The following is a 21,102-nucleotide window of genomic DNA, read 5'->3' on the forward strand; positions in this document are numbered from 1 at the left end:
CTAAATTGTTATTTCCATTTGGGGGATGAAACAAATTCTTAGAGCATTTACTTGCGTAAATTTCACTAGCTAGTAAACAGCAGAGCTGGAGTTGAAGCCAGGCCTTCTGGTTCTTACACCTGGAAACTTTCCCTAAGGTCTCTCAGTTTGTTCATCTCTCTGTTTCAGTGATCTTGTTTCTTACTCTACCATAGTAGAGTAAGTAGGCCATAACCACTCACTCACTACCATAGCCACACCGTAGACCTTGTCATTACCGATAGGTGCACTACTCTGTCATCTTAATTTTAAGTATTCCACTTTAAAAAGTATAAAAAGAATTTTATATCTGTCTGTCTATCTATCTATCTATCTATATATATATTGGTATGGAGTCTTGCTCTGTCGCCCAGGCTGGAGTGCAGTGGCGTGATCTTGGCTCACTGCAAGCTCCGCCTCCCAGGTTCACACTATTCTCCTGCCTCAGCCTCCCGAGTAGCTGGGACTACAGGCTTTAGAGGCCAAGGTGAGAGGATCACTTGAGGTCAGGAGTTTGAAACCAGCCTGGCCAACATGGCAAAACCCCGTCTCCACTAAAAATACAAAAATTAGCCAGGTGTGGTGGCGCATGTCTGTAGTCCCAGCTACTCCGGAGGCTGAGGCAAGAGAATTGCTTGAGCCTGGGAGGCAGAGGTTGCAGTAAGCCAAGCTCCAGCCACTCCACTCCAGCCTGGGAGACAGAGCAAGACTGTCTCAAAAAACAAAACAAAACAAAAAGATCACTGGAGTCAGAGAACGCGAGAGTGAATTAGAAAGATATAGGTGTATTGAGAAGTGGGGTACTTTGCCAGGCATCTGTGGTTCCAGCTACTCAGGAGGCTGACTTTGCTTGTGCTCAGTGAGGCTGCAGTGAGCTAGGACAGCACCTGTGAATAGCCATGCACTCCAGCCTGGGCAACACAGCAAGATCCTGTCTCTAAAAAATAATAGGCCGGGCGAGGTGGCTCACGCTGTAATCCCAGCACTTTGGGAGGCCGAGATGGGCAGATCACGAGGTCAGGAGATCAAGACCATCCTGGCTAACACAGTGAAACCCCGTCTCTACTAAAAATACAAAAAATTAGCCAGGCATGGTGGCATGTACCTGTAGTCCCAGCTACTCAGGAGGCTGAGGCAGGAGAATCTCTTGAACCCTGGAGGTGGAGGTTACAGTGAGCTGAGATCCTGCCACTGCACTCCAGCCTGGGCGACGAAGCAAGACTCTGTCTCGGGGAAAACAAAAAAAAAAGAAGTCCTTGAACGCCTTGTCACTGTTTGCTGTCTCCAGTTTCTCTTCTCCCATCTTCTCTTGAACCACTCCAGTTCAGCTTTCTCCCTTACTACTCTAGGAAAACTGTTTTTGTCAAGATCACCAGTAACCCTAGGTTCTAAATCCAATGATGGGTTCTCAGTCCTCGTCTACATAGTTTATCACATCCTTCTCCGCTAAAAATACTTTCTTCACCTGGCTTTTAGAATGCCACATTCTCCTGATTTTCTCCCCACCTCACTAGTTGCGCATTTCCCAGCTCTTTTGCTGGTTTCTCCTTCTTCCCTGCTCTTTATTTTTATTTATTTCTTGTGACAGAGTCTCACTGTTGCCCAGGCTAGAGTGTAGTTGCATGATCTGGATTCACTACAGCCACCACCTTCCAGGTTCAAGCGATTTTCCTGCCTCAGCCTCCTGAGTAGCTGAGATTACAGGTGCCCACCATCACACTCAGCTAATTTTTGTATTTTTAGTAGAGACGGGGTTTCACCATGTTGGCTGGGCTGGTCTCGAACCCCTGACCTCATGTGATCCGCCTGCCTCGGCCTCCCAAAATGCTTTCCTGCTCTTTAAACCTTTAAAGTGTTCTCTCTACTCAGTTATTTAGTGATCTCATCTAGTATTATGGCTCTGAATACCCTCTACATGCTGATGACTTCCCAGTGCGTGTCTCTCACCTGGAACTTTCCCTAAATTCTGGGATTAGATATCCACCTGTCTAACTCAGTTGGATGGCTAACACTAATAAGCATCTTTTTTTTTTTTTTGAGGCAGAGTTTCGTTCTTGTTGCCCAGGTTGGAGTGCAATGGCACAATCTTGGCTCAGTGCAACCTCTGCCTCCCTTGGGTTCAAGCAATTACCTCACCTCAGCCTCCTGAGTAGCTGGGATTATAGCCACGCCCAGCTAACTTTTGTATTTTTAGTAGAGACGGGGTTTCACCATATTGGCCAGCTGGTCTCTAACTCCTGACCTCAGGTGATTTGCCTGCCTCAGCCTCCCAAAGTGCTGGGATTACAGGTGTGAGCCACCGTGCCCGGTAGCCCAGGCCGTTTCCTAACTCCTGGCCTCAAGGGATCCTTCCACCTCTGCCACCCAAAGGGCTAGGATTACAGGCATGAGCTACCATGTCCAGCCTTTTTTTTTTTTTTTTTTGGTTGGTATCTTTTAAATTAAGAGACTAAGACAGTTTTCTTGAAAACTGTCCTGCATTCTAGATTTGTCTGAGTATTTCCTTGTGATATCATTTAACTTGTTCCTCAACCCCTTGTATTTCTCGTAAACCAGAAGTTAAAGATCTAAAGTTCGTTGGTTAAATTTAGGTTAAACGTGTTCGGTGGAAATATTTCCTGGGTGATGCTGTGAATTTCACATTGTGTCACGTGAAGAGATGAGTAACTTTCGGATTGATGTTTAGTGAGGCTACATTTGACTGGTTAATGTGGTCACTGGTAGAGTTTTTATTGTAAAAGACATTTTTCCCTTTGTAGTTAGCAAATAATTGGATGATTCTTTGGAACGTTCGGTTTGTTTTACATGTTTATGTTGTTTTTTCTCTGCTTGCCGAGCTGTGGAGGAGCTGGGATCCGAGCCCAGCCTGTCTGACTCTGTAGCCCATACCTCACCCTTATCTCAGCGTCTGCCTCTCGCGTACCTGATGATGGGTTATATGTGTCTGTTGTCCAGCTTGTGAGCTTATCGTCCACCTTTATATCTGTGCAGTACTTCCATTCACAACAGCTGCAGAGTGGATTGTTTGTCCCCGATTAGCAAAGAAGCATCAGAAACCTATGGCCCCCGCCCCGCACCGCCCTGAAACCCAAACTCTAGAGGTTCTAGCCATTAAGTATTAGAGTTGGAGAAGATCTTCGTGGAGAGTGTGTGCTGAACCTCCCCTCCTGTGACGGGCTCAAGTCTTCTTTGGATGTAGGAAATGTTCTCTTGAAGGTTTCTTGAGCAAGAATTTTGTTCCAGCACTGCCAGCCACAATGAATAACTCTTCTTTGGAGACCCGAGGACACCCCCACAGTGCCTCCTCCCCTTCAGAGCGGGTGTTCCCGATGCCCCTGCCCAGGAAGGCGCCTCTCAATATTCCCGGCACCCCAGTCCTCGAAGACTTTCCTCAGAATGACGATGAGAAGGAGCGGCTGCAGCGGAGGCGGTCGAGGGTCTTTGATCTGCAGTTCAGCACCGACTCGCCTCGCTTGTTGGCCTCCCCCTCCAGCAGGTGAGGGGCTTCTGGGCTGGCTCTCCTTGAGGCAGCCGCCTTGATGTGGGCTGCGTAGGTCCAGGGATTTCCACAAAACTTTATGGGTCTAGGTTTTGAAAATTTAAACTATCATGGATTCTTGCCAGAGTTGTTTGTTTTTGTTTTCCATTTAGGATTATTGATGTTTCAGCTACTATGCCTAAGTTTACAAACACGCAGATTACGGAACATTACTCTACCTGTATCAAACTGTCCACTGAAAATGTGAGTATCTGCTGGTTTAGTACTGAAGATGTGATCCCTTGATCACAGGGGCAATCCAGCTATCTTGTTTCTGTAGAGAATGCACAATCAATGATGATGATTCTCCAGTGAGTCATCTTAGTGCTGGTGGTTTCCACCAGAAGTGCTGGTGGTTTTACTGTTTCCTCTAGACCCGTGGTGCACCTCCTGAGAGGCTGCCTGTTATCTGCCGTGTATCTGGAAAGGCAGCATGGCACATGAGTGAATAGTAGAGTTCTGGAGCTAGCCTGAGTTGGAAGCTACATGCTCTAAGCTGTGTGGGAGCCACCCAACCATGTTGCTTCCGTGTCCTCTGGAGAATGAGGGTAGTGCCTGCCTCATGAAGTTGTTTGGAGGGTGTGAGTCCCTTTGTGTGCAGTGCTTAGAGCAGGGCCTGCACACACCGAGCATTCAGGAATTTTGTGCCGTCATTCCCTAGCCTTGAACATGAGGACATGCCTGTGAGGATTTGGCTCTTGACAGGTGTTTTTGGGAAAAGAGGTCAGTGACAATATGTGGGTATTCCTGTATAAAGACTTAGCTTCCTCTGTTCAAAGCAGCATTATTTACATGAGCCTAGGCTATAAATAACAATCCTTTCTGCAATTTTCTGTTTTCAGAAAATCACTACCAAGAATGCTTTTGGTTTGCACTTGATTGATTTTATGTCAGAGATTCTTAAACAGAAAGACACCGAACCAACCAACTTTAAAGTAAGAAGGATGTCCACTTCCTCTTGCATCTGAATTAAATGATGATTTCTACTATTTGGCATAACACAGTTGAATTCTGCGAATACACGAGAGACTTCTCATTTAGATGTTATGTTAGTTAATTTTCTTTTCCTAAACTGATGAAATACAGACAGAATATATATTCTGTTTATTCCCTATCAGTCATAGAGGGATCTTTGTCATTGTTTCCTTGGGGCAAGTAAATATTTTGTGAAGCTGGCTGTGTTTTACCTGTTCAGAAGTTCTTTTTTGTGCATCTTTGTGAATGCACTCTGATTGTTTGACCAGGTGGCTGCAGGCACCCTGGATGCCAGCACTAAGATCTATGCCGTACGCGTGGACGCCGTCCATGCCGACGTATACAGAGTCCTTGGGGGACTGGGCAAAGATGCACCGTCTTTGGAAGAAGTGGAAGGCCATGTTGCAGGTAGGTGGCTAGGGATCTGGATTTAAGTGGCTTTTTTTTTTAGGGCATACCAGGTAGTTATTTGAGTAATATACTAGAAGAAGGTCACAAAAATCAGTGATCTCATTTTATTGAAAACAGGACATTTTTAGAACCATATATGGTCTTACATGAGAAGATACTCAAACACTAAAGTTATGTTTCCTTGAAAAAGAGAAGGGCCTTATAAAAGCGTTTATATTTTGTTTATGCCAGGTTGAGTAAACATCACCAACTAAGGAACTTCTGATCTGGGAGTCTTTGGAAATGGACTTGCATGAGAAGCCAAATCTAATAGTTTGGTTTCTCCATAAGTTGCAGATTAAATATGCCTGATGTTTTGAGAGAACTGCATGTTTTTTTTGTTTGGTTGGGGGTTTTTTTGTTTTTATTTGTTTATTTAATTTTTTTTTTTGAGACGAGGCTCACTTTGTCACCCAGGCTGGTGTGCAGTGGTGCGATCTTGGCTCACGGCAGCCTCTGGCTCCTGAGTTCAAGCGATCCTCCTGCCTCAGCATCCCCAAGTAGCTCGGACTACAGGTGTGCGTCTCCATGCCCGGCTAATTTTTGTACTGTTTTGTAGAGATGGGGTTTCGTCCTGTTGGCCAGGCTGGTCTCGAACTCCTGAGCTCAAGCGATCTGTCTGCCTGAGCCTCCGAAGTGCTGGGATTACAGGCGTGGGCCACCACACCCGGCCTCACATGTTTAAATTATGACCGTTCTTTCAGGTTTTGAAGAACTTGAGTAAGTTAAGTTCATCACATGCTTCAAAGCAGCCCTTGGGCCGGGCGCGGTGGCTCAAGCCTGTAATCCCAGCACTTTGGGAGGCCGAGACGGGCGGATCACGAGGTCAGGAGATCGAGACCATCCTGGCTAACACGGTGAAACCCCGTCTCTACTAAAAAATACAAAAAAGTAGCCGGGCGCGGTAGCGGGCGCCTGTAGTCCCAGCTACTCGGGAGGCTGAGGCAGGAGAATGGCGTAAACCCGGGAGGCGGAGCTTGCAGTGAGCTGAGATCGCGCCACTGCACTCCAGCCTGGATGACAGAGCGAGACTCCGTCTCAAGAAAAAAAAAAAAGCAGCCCTTGCAGTACACAGTTGTGTTTCTCCTTTTAGATGGAAGTGCTACTGAAATGGGAACAACCAAAAGGGCTCCAAAGCCAAAGAAGAAGCTCTTACACAGAACCATCGAGCAGAACATAAACAACCTCAATGTCTCCGAAGCAGATCGGAAGTGTGAGGTGAGGAACTGTGTGCACAGTGTGGTTTCTGACTAATTCAGAGCCTTAGGGGCCGAGACTTGGCAGGGCTAAGGCTGCCTTGCTGGTATGTGCCCATTTAAGCCTCAAGGGAGTAAAACATTCAACTGATATCTCTGCATTATCATCCTTTAGCTTGACAGTAAAGACTAAAAGTAAGTCCCTCAGTGTTTCAGAATGATTGAGAAGAGACTCCAAATTGCTGAGAAATCTAATTGATAAAAAATTAATTTTATATCCTAGTAAATGTAGCAGTGGTTACGTTAGCTAACATTTAATGTACGCATGGTGAGCACCATATATTTCCTTAAACCTGTAACCTGTGTTAACTCATCTAATCCTCACAACATTCTTGTATCATTTTAGGAAGGGGTAACTGAGGCACAATGACTTGCCCAAAACGACACATCTAGTGAGTGAGCTAGGAGTTGAAGCTAAGTGGTCTAACTCCAGAATCCTAGTTTTAAATCATCTATCTAGCAAATCCTAAGGAATCTGCTTAAACAAATGGTACTGGAGGTCTCATTTATAATTAGCACAGTTAATTTAAAGCAAACAGGTGTTACTACAATTTTATTTTTTAATTCTGCCATTAAAAGCATTGTTTCAGTGAGTATTCTAATACTTATTATCTTTGCACTTGTATGGGAGAATATAAGAAAATTCTGAGACATGGATTTTAAGTTGCCCTCAAAAAAAGGTACTCATTTACTCTCCCACTAGCAATAGACTAGATTACTTCTCTCTCTTACCTCCACAACATTCATAAATGGTAATTAAGGTCACAAAACTGGAATTGGTCACCAAGGACATGAGTGTATGTGGGAAAAAGACTGGGAGTTCCTTTTCCCCAATGTTAGGAGTTCAGAGAGCTGAAGAAACACCAGTAGGTAGGAGGAACACCAGAAGAGCGTGGTGTCCAAATGAGAAGGGGAATGATCAACCACGCCAAATGTGGCAACCTGAGGCCACTAATGAGCTTGGAGGGGGCCCCTCTGGACCTCAAGCTCAGACCTCCAGGGAAGGGCTTGGCCGGTGCTAGTGTCCCTGAGTTTGGGGGAGGGGATTGTGTGTCCAGGACCCAGACCCTGGAGCGGGGGCATGCTGGCTGGTGCTGGTGTTTTAATAAGGCTGGTTCTGTGAGTGAAAATCTGCACCTGGGGTTCAGCTGCTGCTACAGGTGGGCCCTGCTGCAGCCAGGCTGGAACGCTGCTCGGTGACGCTCTCCTAACACGCAACCTACAGAGAGGAGCAAGTGCCTTCTTCCCCTCGGAGCCTGCAGTCTCCCTCTAGTGCCCCTTCTTGGCAGAGCCTAACAGGCAGCAGCTGGCAAAGCTGAATGTCCCAGTTTCCGCATCACAGCCGAGGAGAAAGGGTAGGCTTAGAGCTGAGAGGCAGTAGCTTAGTAACTGCCACATGGTGAAGTGTCATGAGGATCACTGTCAAAAAACTCTGGGGTGGGGGGAGAGAGAGATATATGTATGGAAAGTGGAAACAAATATGCAAAATGCCACCCATGGGGCCATCTAAATTGAAGTTTCACAGAGATTTACATGACTGTTTCAACATTCTTATGGATTTGAAATTCTTTATGATAAATGGGAGAAAAGGACTGAAAACACTTGAATATAGGCAGTTGTTCTGAAGAGTTTTGCTATAATTTGGAGCAGAGTACTGGGATAGCAAATGGAGGGAAAGGTAAAGCCAAGAGTTTTGATCTTGTTTTTGAATGGGAGAAATGACAGCATGTTCTGTTGATGGCAGCAGTCTAGTGGAGAAGGGATTATTGATGATGCAGCAGAAAGGAGAATTGCCAGGGTGATGTCCTTGCTCAGGTGAGAGGGAAGGGAATGGACAGCACAGGTTGGGCTTGACTGACAGTGGTGTTGTTTGGGTGCGCTCATGGCGGATCCTTCTGGATACTGTCTTAAAATAGGAAGCCAGGTCATCAGCTTACAGTGAGGATGGGGGAAGAAGGCACTAGGGGTATGAGGGAAAGGGTAGGAAAGAGTCCTCTAGGAGGTGGGTGAGTAAATGGACTAAGGAGATATGGTGTGACTGTCAGACAACTTAGGGTCTACCTGAGGGTGGTAGCAGATGGATTTAAAGTGAGGTCCGTAGGCATGATTTTGTTTCTCCAGCCGTGAATACCTGTGTGGGTACAATCATGGAGTAGGCAGAAAGTTGGGTTTATTACGGGATCCTGTTGAGCTGAGTGAATGGACACAGCTGGAAAGGGGCACTGGAGGTGAGAGCATGTGTAAAGGCATGGTCGCAGCCACTGCTTAGGGAATTTTACCTGGGAAGAGAGGGGAATGAGGGGCAGTGGAAAGTAATATAATCAGTAGATTGTAGGCCTGGTGGGGTCAAAGACTTCTTGGTGCTGGGGACAAGAAGGAGTGAGCTGGAAATGTAGGAGGTGGTTGTCAGAGAGGGGCCCTTAGAATTGAACATATGGAGAGGTTGCAGTCATGGTTAATGACTCAACTCAGAACAGGCGAGGGAACAAATGGCGGAGGCGGGGTGGGGGTCTTACTAGGCTGTCTTGGAGTCCTGGGTTGCTTAGGATGAAGGAGACCATTGAAGGAGAGGATATCAACCAAGAGGCAGTGTACTGGATGGATCAACATATGAATATTGAAATCAGTAAGAGCTACACCAGGAGTAAATTTGGAGAATAGTAATGAGCCATGAACTAATACTAAGATCTTCCGAGAAGAAGGGGAGGTTGTGACCTGGGGGAGTCGGAAGATGACTGCAACGCAGATGGGCAGACAGTGGCAAAGGCTGATGTGGTACTCAGAGCTGGGGGCATCAGAAATTGGGAGGGGGGAGAGTTGGATGCTGCAGTCACCTAACCCACCTGTAGGCCACTGGTTTGAGGGCTGTGAAGAGAAAGCAGCCACTGTGGAGGCCTGCAGGGGAAGCGTATCCTCAGGCTGGCACCATGTCTCAGTTGGAGCAGTGCCCCCAGCCTGTTTTTTATCACTTTTGCCCCTTCAGACCCTTTTAGACATTTTGTGCCTACTCCTTCCCCTTGAAATGAAATATTAAGGAATAAGATTTTGTCGGATAGGGTAGAGTTTGGATAGGCAAACATTATTGTAATATCTAAGATTGTTTTCCACCTTGCCTCTAGGAAACAGTTTTCACCCCTTGAGAGTGAAATGAGAACCCCATTGAGAAGACTTAAGTGAGAACAAGTAGGTGGAGAGAATCCTCAGGAACTCAGTGGGCGATAGAATTTTGCCGATCACTGAGTCTAGAGGGCCCTGAGGAAATACCAGCTTTTGAGGAGGAGCGGGAGATGGGGGCCGTGGTGGGGATAGATCTTAGAGTCCAAGAAATGCAGAACTGTGGGTGTCTTGGGTCTTTTTGTGTAATGAATAAATAAGCCAGATAAAGGGCAACAGTGAGATGAATGCCAGTGTTCTTATAGCAATGATAGTGGTAAGACTGAGTGTGCAGGGGCTAGGGAAATGGGCCTTGCCATGCCCACTCTGAGTGGTGAGGTGAGCGGGGCATTGCTGTGCACGGGCAGGGAGGGGCCAGAGGAAGGAGAGTCACTGAGAATGAGGCCTAAAAGGGAGGGGAGAGGCGAGAGTGACTGGCTCTTGTGGGGAGAGGAGTTGTATTTTTTCCTATGTGTGTCAGCATTAACCATGGGTGATGCCAGATGTGCAGGCAGATGATGTAAAGCTCAGATCTAGGTTCCTCCATCCTTAGCTGTGTGACCTGGGAAGAGATACGAATCTCACTGTCATATACTGTAAAAACAGGGAATGCTGGCCATACCCACATCTGGGTTTTATAGTAGTGAATCTGTTAAGGTCTTTTTTTTTTTTTTTTTTTGAGACGGAGTCTTGCTCTGTTGCCCAGGCTGGAGTGCAGTGGCACGATCTCAGCTCACTGCAAGCTCCACCTCCCAGGTTTACGCCATTCTCCTGCCTCAGCCTCCCGAGTAGCTGGGACTACAGGCACCGCCACCACGCCTGGCTAATTTTTTGTATTTTTAGTAGAGACGGGGTTTCACCGTGTTAGCCAGGATGGTCTTGATCTCCTGACCTCGTGATCCCCCTGCCTTGGCCTCCCAAAGTGCTGGGATTACAGACGTGAGCCACCACACCCGGCCTATGTCAAGATCTTTAAACGTGGTTATATGCTACACACATCTGAAGCGGTATTACTTATTAGTCATAGGATCCAGAAAGCCCTTCTACATTCCCTTCCCTCCCCCAATTCCCCTTGTTTTTTCCCCTTCCTAGGTAATCTGGAATTTATCTTACTGTCAGTCTTTTTTTTTTTTGAGATGGAGTCTTGCTCTGTGGCCCAGGCTAGAGTACAGTGGCACGATCTTGGCTCACTGCAACCTCTGTCTCCCCAGTTCAAACGATTCTCGTGCCTCAACCTCCCATGTAGCTGGGACTACAGGCGCGCACCACCACACCCAGCTAATTTTTTTGTATTTTTAGTAGAGATGGGTTTTCACCATGTTGACCAGGCTAGTCTCGAACTCCTGATCTCAAGTGATCCGCCCACCTGGGGTTCCCAAAGTGCTGGGATTACAGACGTGAGCCACCGCTCCTGGCCCTTACTGTCATTCTTTCTTTTGGTTCTATAGTGAAATGTTCAAATCAATCAGGGATTATTAAGTATAGGATGTTTGGAAATTCTGTTTTGTAGTCATCTTTTTTCTTACCGGGTAGTCTCAATTCTGAGGGCCTGAGGAAAATGGCCTGTTTCCCAGGCCTGCATCGGCCTTTCCCATGATTATAAGAGAAAAGGAGAGAGCAGCAAGCAGGGCTGCCTCCTCTAAGCCTGATACTGACAGGCTGTGGTATGTTTATGCCAAGTGAAATGAATACTGTCATGAAGAAATGCCAAGTACTCCAATCCTGGAAAGCTTTTTTTGCTCTGTAAGCTGCCGTAAACTTGTAATCGCCAAGAGTATGGAAGATAGAAAAAGGGATGGATTGTCACAAACAGAATTTAAAGCTTCAAGTGTTTATTAAACTCTCATTTTCTTTTCTGTTTTTTTAAGACAGAGTCTCACTCTGTTGCCCAGGCTGGAGGGCAGTGGTTCAGTCTTGGCTCACTGCAACTTCCATTTCCTGGGTTCAAGCGATTCTCCTGCTTTAGCCACCCAAGTAGCTGGATTACAGACATGCATCACCATGCCCGGCTAATTTTTTAATTTTTAATAGAGACAGGGTTTTGCCATGTTGGCCATGCTGGTCTCGAACTCCCGACCTCAAGTGATCTGCCTGCCTCGGCCTCCCAAAGTGCTGGGATTACAGGTGTAAACTCTCATTTTCTTGGAGGTCGGAAGGCAAATGTGTGGGTGTGTCTAGACCAGTTGAGAACACTTTTTTATATATGAGCTAATCTCTTTTGGACACAGCTCTTCAGTATGTGCAGAACACTTGCCATCATAGAGGATTCAAACATGATTGTGCTTCAGTTCTTCATACCGGGATGATACAGGTAGATGCATGCAAGGAAGGTCAAGGCTTACACTGTAGGAAACCAGAGTTGGTAGGGCTCAGAGTTTATGGAAGAGGCAAGACTTGAACTGGGCCTTGAAGGAAGGCTAGGTGTCTGTCAGGTAGACATTGCCAGGGAGGTGGTTTTAAGTAGAGGTGTAAGCAAATGCCACAGCACAGGAAGGTTCTGATTAGGAAGCTGGAGAGTATACGAGTTTGGCTAGAGCCAAGGATTTGCTTTTAGACATCACCTAAAGAGATCTTGAACTTTATCATTCGGTCTATTCCAAGGCCTTTTATTGTGGTCCTTCCTTACTGCGGACCCTTGTTTCAGAAGGCTTCATCTACTGTCCCATTTAATTGCTTAGGGATATAAATCCCTCTGTTCTCACACATGATATAATTCTAGACATAAGTGAGGAACGTTATCACAGTGTTTCGGCTTTAATGTGGGTCAAGGTACAGTTTCCATGTTGTCTCTGAAGTGCTGAGTATAGTTCCATTAACTACATACCTAAGACTTCTAGGGATGCAAGCCTCCAGATGGGAAACCGTTACTCTGGATAGCATTTGAGAAGAGAATAGGAGTAACGGCACTGGTATTTTTAGGATGGGAATTGGGACGGGCCAGAGATAAGGGTCGTATTGCTGGCTCTGGGGATGGAAAGATGCACTGGGAGGTAACTGACCTGGACGTGTGACTGCCTGAGGGCTAAGGGGACGGGAGAACGTGGCGATGACGAATGTGCTTCTCTGGGATGAAGAATGGTGAGATGGGCTTATGGTAGAGTTCAGCTCTGTTGAGCTTGGACTCATCAGTTCTGATGAGCTTGGACTCTGAGCTAAGGGGGCCAGGGAAGAGCCAGGGAGCCACATCTGTGTTGTCCTATCCAAGCCCCTCGGTCGATAGCAGCTATGTTCTGAGGCATCAGGGAGACCCATGAACCCAATCCCCCGCTATATCTCCTGTCTCAGGGTCACCTGCAGAGTCCCAGGGGGCTTCTAGCCTCTTGCTACACATGTGTGTGGCTTGCGCTGCCCGTATTCTTATGCCCAGTGCCTTATTTTGCCTTTGGGCTTGGTGTCATATGGCCATGCCACTCCTGCTCCTGACCCAGTCTTAGGGACCTTCTTAAAACCTCTCTCAGGTTTTACCCGGCCAGCTAGCCCTACTGACTCTGTCTGTCCTTTGCCTGGATATCTTGGGTATGTTCTTCCAAACTTTAGAAGATACTTCTGTTTGGAGAACAGTAGAGCCTGTGACTAGCTCTGTCACACAGGCTTTTTAAGCCAATGGAATTTGTTAGTGACTTATAAAAGGAGACCAGCTGCAAGGATACACGTCCAGGTGTATTATAAAAAAGCCAATTGGCACAGTGTACACTTGCTACCACGTACTGTCTTCTGCAGCAGTGTATGTTTATCCCCTGACTATAACCAACCTTTCTTTTGAACCGGGATTTTATCTGATCAATTAGAAAAGCCACTTTTGTCAGGTGTGGTGGCTCACACCTGCAGTCCCAGTACTTTGGGAGGCCAAGGTGGGTGGATCACTTGAGGTCAGGAGTTCAAGACCAGCCTGGCCAACATGGTGAAACCCCGTCTCTCCTAAAAATGCAAAAGTTAGCCAGGTGTAGTGGCGCATACTTGTAGTCCCAGCTACTTGGGAGGCTGAGGCCCAAGAATCGCTTGAGCCTGGGAGGCAGAGGTTGACAGTGAGCCAAGATCATGCCACTACATTCCAGCCTGGGCGACAGAGCAAGACTCCGTCTCAAAAACAAACAAACAAACAAACAAAACACACTTTTGACCATGAGTGTAGATATTTCAGTCCATTGTATACACCTGCTAATGAGCGGGGCCAAATGCGTGAGAGTTTATATTTCCCTTGGCTACATGCCGTAAACCTTCAGTTTCTTCTCTCCCTGTGTTCAGATTGATCCCATGTTTCAGAAGACGGCAGCCTCGTTTGATGAGTGCAGCACAGCGGGGGTGTTTCTGTCCACGCTCCACTGCCAGGACTACAGAAGTGAGCTGCTGTTTCCCTCTGATGTCCAGACGCTCTCCACGGGAGAACCTCTCGAGTTGCCAGAGTTAGGTTGTGTAGAAATGACAGATTTAAAAGGTAAGTACAAGTGATGCCTTTCACCAGAACATTTCAGTCATTGAGGAATTTTTTACATAACCGTGGGGTACCATAAGCCCGTCATGCTCCTATGTTGCTTGAATTACCCAGAAATTTTCTCTGGAATGCCAAATTGTGTATTCTTTTGGGAGTGCCTTGCAATCCACTAACTTTTGTCTTCTCTGCGACATGGAGTCTAAAACAGTAAACCATTGCCTCTTGGTCTTGATGTGCCCCGTACCTTAGGTGCCCACTGTTTGCAGTCAGCTCTCCAAGTCACATTTTGGAGCCCTGGATTCCTCCTGGAGTGTCAGAGTTTGTACTTGGGAAGGGGACTTAGAGAGACCTTTGCCTAGCCAGAGAGGCTTTTTCTTTATTTGCTCCCCATCCAGGGGGCCCTGAGGAGAAGAGAGCATTGTGAACTGTTTTGAGACTCCTCTGCAGCAGTCTCAGAACTGATCTCTCCTATTATCAGTCCCCTATACTGGCTTGACAGAGATTTTAGCATCCTTCCCATTTATGCCTCCGCCCCTGAGTTGGAGATTCTCCTCAGGATGTCGTAATGAGGTACCAGCAGGTGGGGAGGCCAGGTGTGTGCAGCGCAGTAGCTACACTTGGGCTCCCAGAAGAGCTGCCCCCTTCTGCGGATTTCCACTGCCGTGTTCGTACTCTCGCTGAGCTTCATCTCAAGTGTGGTCATTTTTACATGGTGAATGAAATTTATACTCCTCCTCCAGGCTGTGCAGTTGTTCCAGCTCCCATTCTTGTCATTTCTATTCTTGCCTCAATTTTGTTTAATATAACTTTTGTGCTAACAATCTATTTTCCAAGTTTATGCTCTCATTTGGGGCTCTAATCCTCTGAAGTAGGTCTTCTCTAGTTAGTATGGGACAAAAAATAAAGTACCGTTACATGATTGCCTATGCACTTAGTGTATTTTTAAGACGAAGCATTTCATTTCCCAGCTATAGCATAGGTCACGAAATTCATTTCAGAATCAAATGTCTGTGCTTTAGGTTTCTCCTCTAGTATTTTACTAAACTGTGCGATGACAGTGCAGAGCCTCACTCCAGTGTGGGTGTGGCCTATGCATCCGCTGGCCCCCAGGAGAGGCAGGGACAGAGATTGGCAGCCAGCCAGCCACTGATGATACTTGAGCCTTTGCTGGAGGACAGTGAGGTAACTGTGCCTCTCGTCTCTCTTGCTACTCAGTATCATTCTGAAGGGAGGAAGGAATGCACTTGGCCCACTTCTAATCTCTCTTTGTGATCTTGCCATCCTCTCCAGCGCCCTTGCAGCAGTGTGCGGAAGATCGCCAGATCTGCCCTTCCCTGGCCGGGTTCCAGTTTACTCAGTGGGACAGTGAAACACATAATGAGGTGTGGTCAGCTTTTAGTGGCTTGTGGTTTTAGTTAGTTGGCTCAAGATTGGTGCTGCCCAGTGGGAACCAAAACTGTGGCATCATCTTTATTTAGCCAGGACTACAGAAAATATTTCCTTTGGCACTTCCGTAGGGACAGAAACCCTGAGGGAGGAGGGGTAGGGTTGTGAACCCCAGCAGGACTATTCTAGAGGTAAATGAGTTGCGGGGTCAACTTCATGTCCCCTCTTCTGCTCTCCTAGGGTAACGCAGCCCTGACATTACTGGGTGAACATTTATAGTTAGATTTACTCTTGAATGTAGTTATCCCAGTGGCCTCGAATCTCTGAGGCTGCTGTCAAGCTTGAGGAATTTCCTGCTCTTTGGGGTTGAGTCCCTTGGCACAGAGTTTCCTGAGAGATTGTCATGTGTAGAGCTTTCCTCTGTGTATTTTTAGCATGGCCCCCTTTAGCCTACTTACTACCATTTCCAAAATAAATGGTCTCCAAGGAAAACTGTTTTCTGCAAACATGTAGTTAATGGATACAGAATCCTGTCTCATGTTTCACAAAATGTACCTGACAACAATGCAGCCTCATCCTGTGCTGCACAATACAAACTTCCTCCTCACGGTGCTGTCGGGAGAGTCCTGGTCTGGGCGGGCAGGGGATGGGGAAGGGTGGCTCGGGGATGGAGGAGGCTGGAAACTGAAATTTAAGGGTGAGAAGGCTGTCCCTCCCATGGTGGTTTGGGGTGGTTACAGGAGTGAGACTTAGAGAACCCTCTTTTGTCCTTCCAGTCTGTGTCGGCCCTGGTAGACAAGTTTAAGAAGAATGACCAGGTGTTTGACATCAACGCTGAAGTTGAGAGTGACTGCGGAGACGTCCCTGATGGGTCCCTGGGGGATGACTTTGATGCCAACGATGAACCCGACCGCACTGCAGTTGGGGATCATGAAGAGTTCAGGAGCTGGAAGGAGCCCTGCCAGGTTCAGAGCTGCCAGTAAGGCTCCCAGAGTCACAGAAAGTGTTTCCATAGGAGTTCTCCATTGGTTCTTTTTTCTTTTTCTCTCATTAAAAAAAAAAAATTTCTTTTTTTCTTTTTTTTTTCAAAAATAGAGACTGGCATCTCACTGCATTGCCCAGGCTGGTCTTGAACTCTTGGGCTCGCAGTCCTCCTGCTTTGGCCTCCCAGAGTGCCAGGATTACAGGTGTGAGCCACCATGCCTGGGCTCTATCGGTTCTTAACAGATTTCCTGCTGGGGTGATTGAATTTGATGTCTGATTGGCTGGGCTGGTGTGCTGTGTCATACCCGACAGCTGAGCTTCTCAGCGGAGTCTTTCTGACTCAGAGGAGTCACACCTGGCTTTGAATGTAGGCTTAGCCACTTTGGTTATACGACTGACATTGCAGGAGTTTGTAAGGATTGGAACAATGTGAAGTGTTTGGAGCAAAGTGCCTGGGATCTAGTAATGGCGTCAGTGTGGCTGCTGTCACCACGTGCTCTTTGGTAGCAGAGAGCATGCTCCCTTTAGTAATGGCGTCAGTGTGGCTGCTGTCACCACATGCGCTTTGGTGGCAGAGAGCACGCTCCCTTTGTCCACGCTGCTGATAGTGTGGCTCTTGGTGACTCTAAGCCACCAATTTGCCATCAGAAAGGTAAGCAAGTAGGAGGTTAGGCAGTGTTGGGTTACCAGATGGGCAGACTGGGGATGAGCAAGGCAGCGAAAACAAAAACAACCAACAAAATTGAGCGTATTTGGAGGAGGAGAAGGGTAATTGGTTTAGTAATTTAAATATTTGATTATCCTAGTAAACATAAAAATCATCAGAACTTGGTTGACCTTTATGTATTTAATAGATTAGTGCTGTTTTAATTCTAAATTTGATTTGGAAGCAGGGTCCCACAACCCTTTAGTGTCACGGTCGTGTAAAGGTCTTGAACGGGCCTGGGGGTAGGAGATTTCATGAGATTAGAGTGAACAGTGCCTCTGTTAACTCCTATGTCTATAACAGAGCTTTGCAGGCCTGGGACTGGGGACAGCCAAGCTGGTTTTGTTTGACTAAAACCTTAGAAGTTGCTTAGTGTAATTTCCCACCATGACAAAAATCTCTTCAAGAGCCCTGCTTGGATGTCTTTCCTAGGCTCATTTTTTGTCTGCCCTTGTGGGAAATGATTAGGCTGATAATGTCTTTCAAAATCTGAGTAGGAATCTGGAGCGCTGAGCATCTGGCACCTCAAGGTGCCACTGCCCATCCAGGCCCAGTGCCACCCTGCTGTCCAGAATTATAGTATTCACATGGCTGTGATTTTGCCCCATTCTCATCCTGTCTTTTTTTTTTTTTTTTTTTTTGAGACAGAGTCTTGCTTTGTTGCCCAGGCTGGAGTGCAGTGGCACGATCTCGACTCACTGCAAGCTCCATCTCCCGGGTTCACGCCATTCTCCTGCCTTAGCCTCCTGAGTAACTGGGACTACAGGTGCCCACCACAATGCCCGGCTAATTTTTTGTATTTTTAGTAGAGATAGGGTTTCACCCTGTTAGCCAGGATGGTCATGATCTCCTGACCTCGTGATCCGCCCATCCCGGCCTCCCAAATTCCTGGGATTACAGGCATGAGCCACCGCGCCCGGCCATCCTGTCTTCTAAGAAGGGAGAAATGATAGGTCAATGGGATGAACTCTTTTAAAAATGTCATTTTCAAATGTCAGAGAAAAGCTATCACTTTCTTAAACAGTGAAGTGACATCTGAGGGACTGACAATAACAAAGAGCTTCCAAGACTTTTATTTGGTTCCTGGAAGATGATTTCTGCTGGTTATTTTGAGCAAATGTCTCCACTTCTCTCCCCTATTCCAAATAGCACAAAATCGTAGACTCTATCCTACCTAGTACATTGGGGCGGGAGGCTGCGGTTCTAGTCTGGGGTTTTACCCATCCTTAAATCCCCTCCCCTTGCCACATCGCTGGCCTTTCCTGGGAGTTCAGTGAGTGAGTGATCTGAGTAGACCTGATCTTGCCGTGAGATGTGGGGCAATGTTACCCCCTTTTGCGGTCTTTGTTTTCTCATCCATGAAAATGCAAGGTTGGGACCAGGTGATAATAACAATATTTGATATTTATTGAGCTCCTTCTTCTTTGTGCAAGATGCTGTGCCAGGTGCCTTATGTGTGTTATTTCACAAATTTACATAATACCTAAAATTAATTATTTTATTGCAGCAACCCTATGACGAGGTCCTATTAGCCCCATCTTACAGATGAGGAAACGGGCTCAGAGAGTTGAATGGGGTGGAGCTGGTGCCACCCAGCGCCTTCGATCAGTCCTGGCCACGTGCAGTGAGCTTTGGATGGCAGGCTCCAGTCCACACCAGCTGAGCACCTCAGTGGGTAGCGGGGGCCGGATATCACATACCATCCCCGCGCGATTGTGTTCTGCACCCAGGGCTGAAAACCACTGGACTCTACTGAAAGGTCTTCGGGGGCTTCTGGATGAAGGTGGGGTGGGACAATGCTGAGTGATAAACACCAGTGTTGTGTAGATGCCTCGTGTCATTGGTCCTTGCGTGGCAGCACACTGACAACTGCATAGCATAAAAGGTGGAGCTCTCTGTGCACGTGCCTTGGTAAGGACTGGTCTGCAAAAGTGCTTGTGTCTAAGAGTGAGCTCCCTCTCTCTGTGCAGCAGCAGCAGCAGCCACTGCAGCCCAAGAACACTTGGAGCCCAGTGTTCTCTGTTCTCTGGCCGACCCTCCTGCAGTGTGAGCGTGCTGATATAAGGCAGTCACTGTGGTTAAAGCCCTAGTCAGGGGTCAGAGCCCGGAACACAGCCTGCTCCACGCATGCGAGAATGAAACATTCGGCTGCATGCTGCCTGACGTGCTGAGCCAGCCGGGAGGAGACCTTATCTTACCAGTGTCAGGGCAATGGATTGAACCACGGCTAAATTGAAGGAGGGACCCTGTGATATTATGGGGAGGAGACAGAAGAAATAAAGAGTTTTCCTGGAGGGACTAGAGATGTTTGAAGTGGGCAGCCTTGAAAAATGGATAGACTTATTTTGGACTATAGGTGGATTCATTTAGTTGTTGAGTGGTGAAATTGGGACTGGTAGGATGCCTGTGACATAGCATTGTATGTTGAAAGAATTACTGATTTACGGCCAGGCGCAGTGGCTCACGCCTGTAATCCCAGCACTTTGGGAGGCCGAGTAAAGCGGATCACGAGGTCAGGAGATCGAGACCATCCTGGGTAACACGGTGAAATCCCGTCTGTACTAAAAATGCAAAAAATTGGCTGGGCACAATGGCGGGCGCGTGTATCCCAGCTACTCGGGAGGCTCAGGCAGGAGAATGGCGTGAACCCGGGAGGCGGAGCTTGCAGTGAGCCGAGATCACGCCACTGCACTCCAGCCTGGGCGACAGAGCGAGACTCTGTTTCTTTTTTTTTTTTTTTTTTTTTTTGAGACGGAGTCTCGCTCTGTCACCCAGGCTGGAGTGCTGTGGCCGGATCTCAGCTCACTGCAAGCTCCGCCTCCCGGGTTCCCGCCATTCTCCTGCCTCAGCCTCCCGAGTAGCCGGGACTACAGGCGCCCACCACCTCGCCCGGCTAGTTTTTTTTTTGTATTTTTTAGTAGAGACGGGGTTTCACCGTGTTAGCCAGGATGGTCTCGATCTCCTGACCTCGTGATCCGCCCGTCTCGGCCTCCCAAAGTGCTGGGATTACAGGCTTGAGCCACCGCGCCCGGCGAGACTCTGTTTCAAAAAAAGAATTATTGAATTACTACAGTTCAAAAATCCTGCAGCGCCTCTGTCCAGCTGCATCACCAGAATCGGGAATGGGAGTCACTCTTCCTCATGGAAGAATATCCATCAGAATGAAGCGGGGATGCTGTTGAAACTGTCTTCCTTCTCCCTCTGGAGTTCACACCACAGTGCATTTACTACTTAATAACGCGCTAGGTGTCAGATTCTGTTATAGCCGTGCAGACTAGAAATGTGATTTTTTTATTGTGTATTTTAATTGTTTTAATTAGGTTTTAATTACACGATAAATACACAAATATAATCTCCTGTTTTTGTTTTTTAAAAGTTTGTATATAAAGACAAAATCCCCTTTTAAAAGACTTTTTAGCTTATTCCATATGGCTTATATAAACGGGAACTATATGTATGCTCAGTTCAAATACAGAGCCACTCTTCTGAAACTTCTTTGTTACCTTACCTTCAGAGGGCAGTACAGCAGCACCGGCGTCCTTTCTGACATGTTGGAGCCCTTTAGGAGAAAGCTTGTACCCTGTGGAAAGAGTGAAAAATGGCTGGGCGTGGTGTAATCCTGACATGCCTGTAATCCTAGCACTTTGGGAGGCTGAGGCGGGAGGACTGTTTGAAGCTAGGAGTTCAAGACCAACCTGACCAACATAGTGAGACCCCGTCTCTATTTTCTAAAAATGTAGAAAGAGTGAAAAACCCAACCGAAGCTGCCATGCTGCACTGACCACTTAGACACTCTACATGGCAAAGAATAAAGCTGGATGACCGAACAGATTGTAAGGGGGGCCCCCAAAGCATTAGAGGGACTAAATAATTAGACAAACATTCTTTTCACTTTTAATAGGAACTATAGCGGTATCTTTTGGAGCCCTCATTTACGGAAGGATGGTGAAGATTGGGGTTTGTCATCTTGTGTGGCAAGAAGCCTGTGTGTGGAAGGACCCTGAGGCTGGGATTAAGGGAATTGTGTCCAGCTCCCAGCTCTGGCATTTTACTAGCTGTGGATTCTTACACGAAAAGAATTCTCTTTACTTTTGTCATCTTGTCTCTCAGATTAGGTAGACGAGCATTTTATGGTGCACTTTGAAACTTCCAGAGTACTCGTATAGATATGATTATATTGTTATAAAATTAAGGGAAGCAAAAG

General features: G+C 47.0%; 1 protein-coding gene across 1 annotated transcript in view; it reads left to right on the forward strand.

The window, feature by feature from the left end:
* NCAPH (non-SMC condensin I complex subunit H) overlaps positions 1-21,102 on the forward strand; it is a 36,738-nt gene that overhangs the window by 1,903 nt on the left and 13,733 nt on the right. The window contains exons 2-9 of the mRNA XM_050755096.1: positions 3,262-3,514; positions 3,670-3,760; positions 4,399-4,491; positions 4,801-4,939; positions 6,075-6,199; positions 13,636-13,825; positions 15,113-15,204; positions 15,985-16,187. Of these exons, the coding sequence (XP_050611053.1) occupies positions 3,262-3,514; positions 3,670-3,760; positions 4,399-4,491; positions 4,801-4,939; positions 6,075-6,199; positions 13,636-13,825; positions 15,113-15,204; positions 15,985-16,187 (1,186 nt within the window). The remainder of the gene's footprint in view (positions 1-3,261; positions 3,515-3,669; positions 3,761-4,398; positions 4,492-4,800; positions 4,940-6,074; positions 6,200-13,635; positions 13,826-15,112; positions 15,205-15,984; positions 16,188-21,102) is intronic.

Source organism: Macaca thibetana, chromosome 13 (genome assembly GCF_024542745.1).
Source record: "Macaca thibetana thibetana isolate TM-01 chromosome 13, ASM2454274v1, whole genome shotgun sequence".
Taxonomy (NCBI): Eukaryota; Metazoa; Chordata; class Mammalia; order Primates; family Cercopithecidae; genus Macaca; species Macaca thibetana.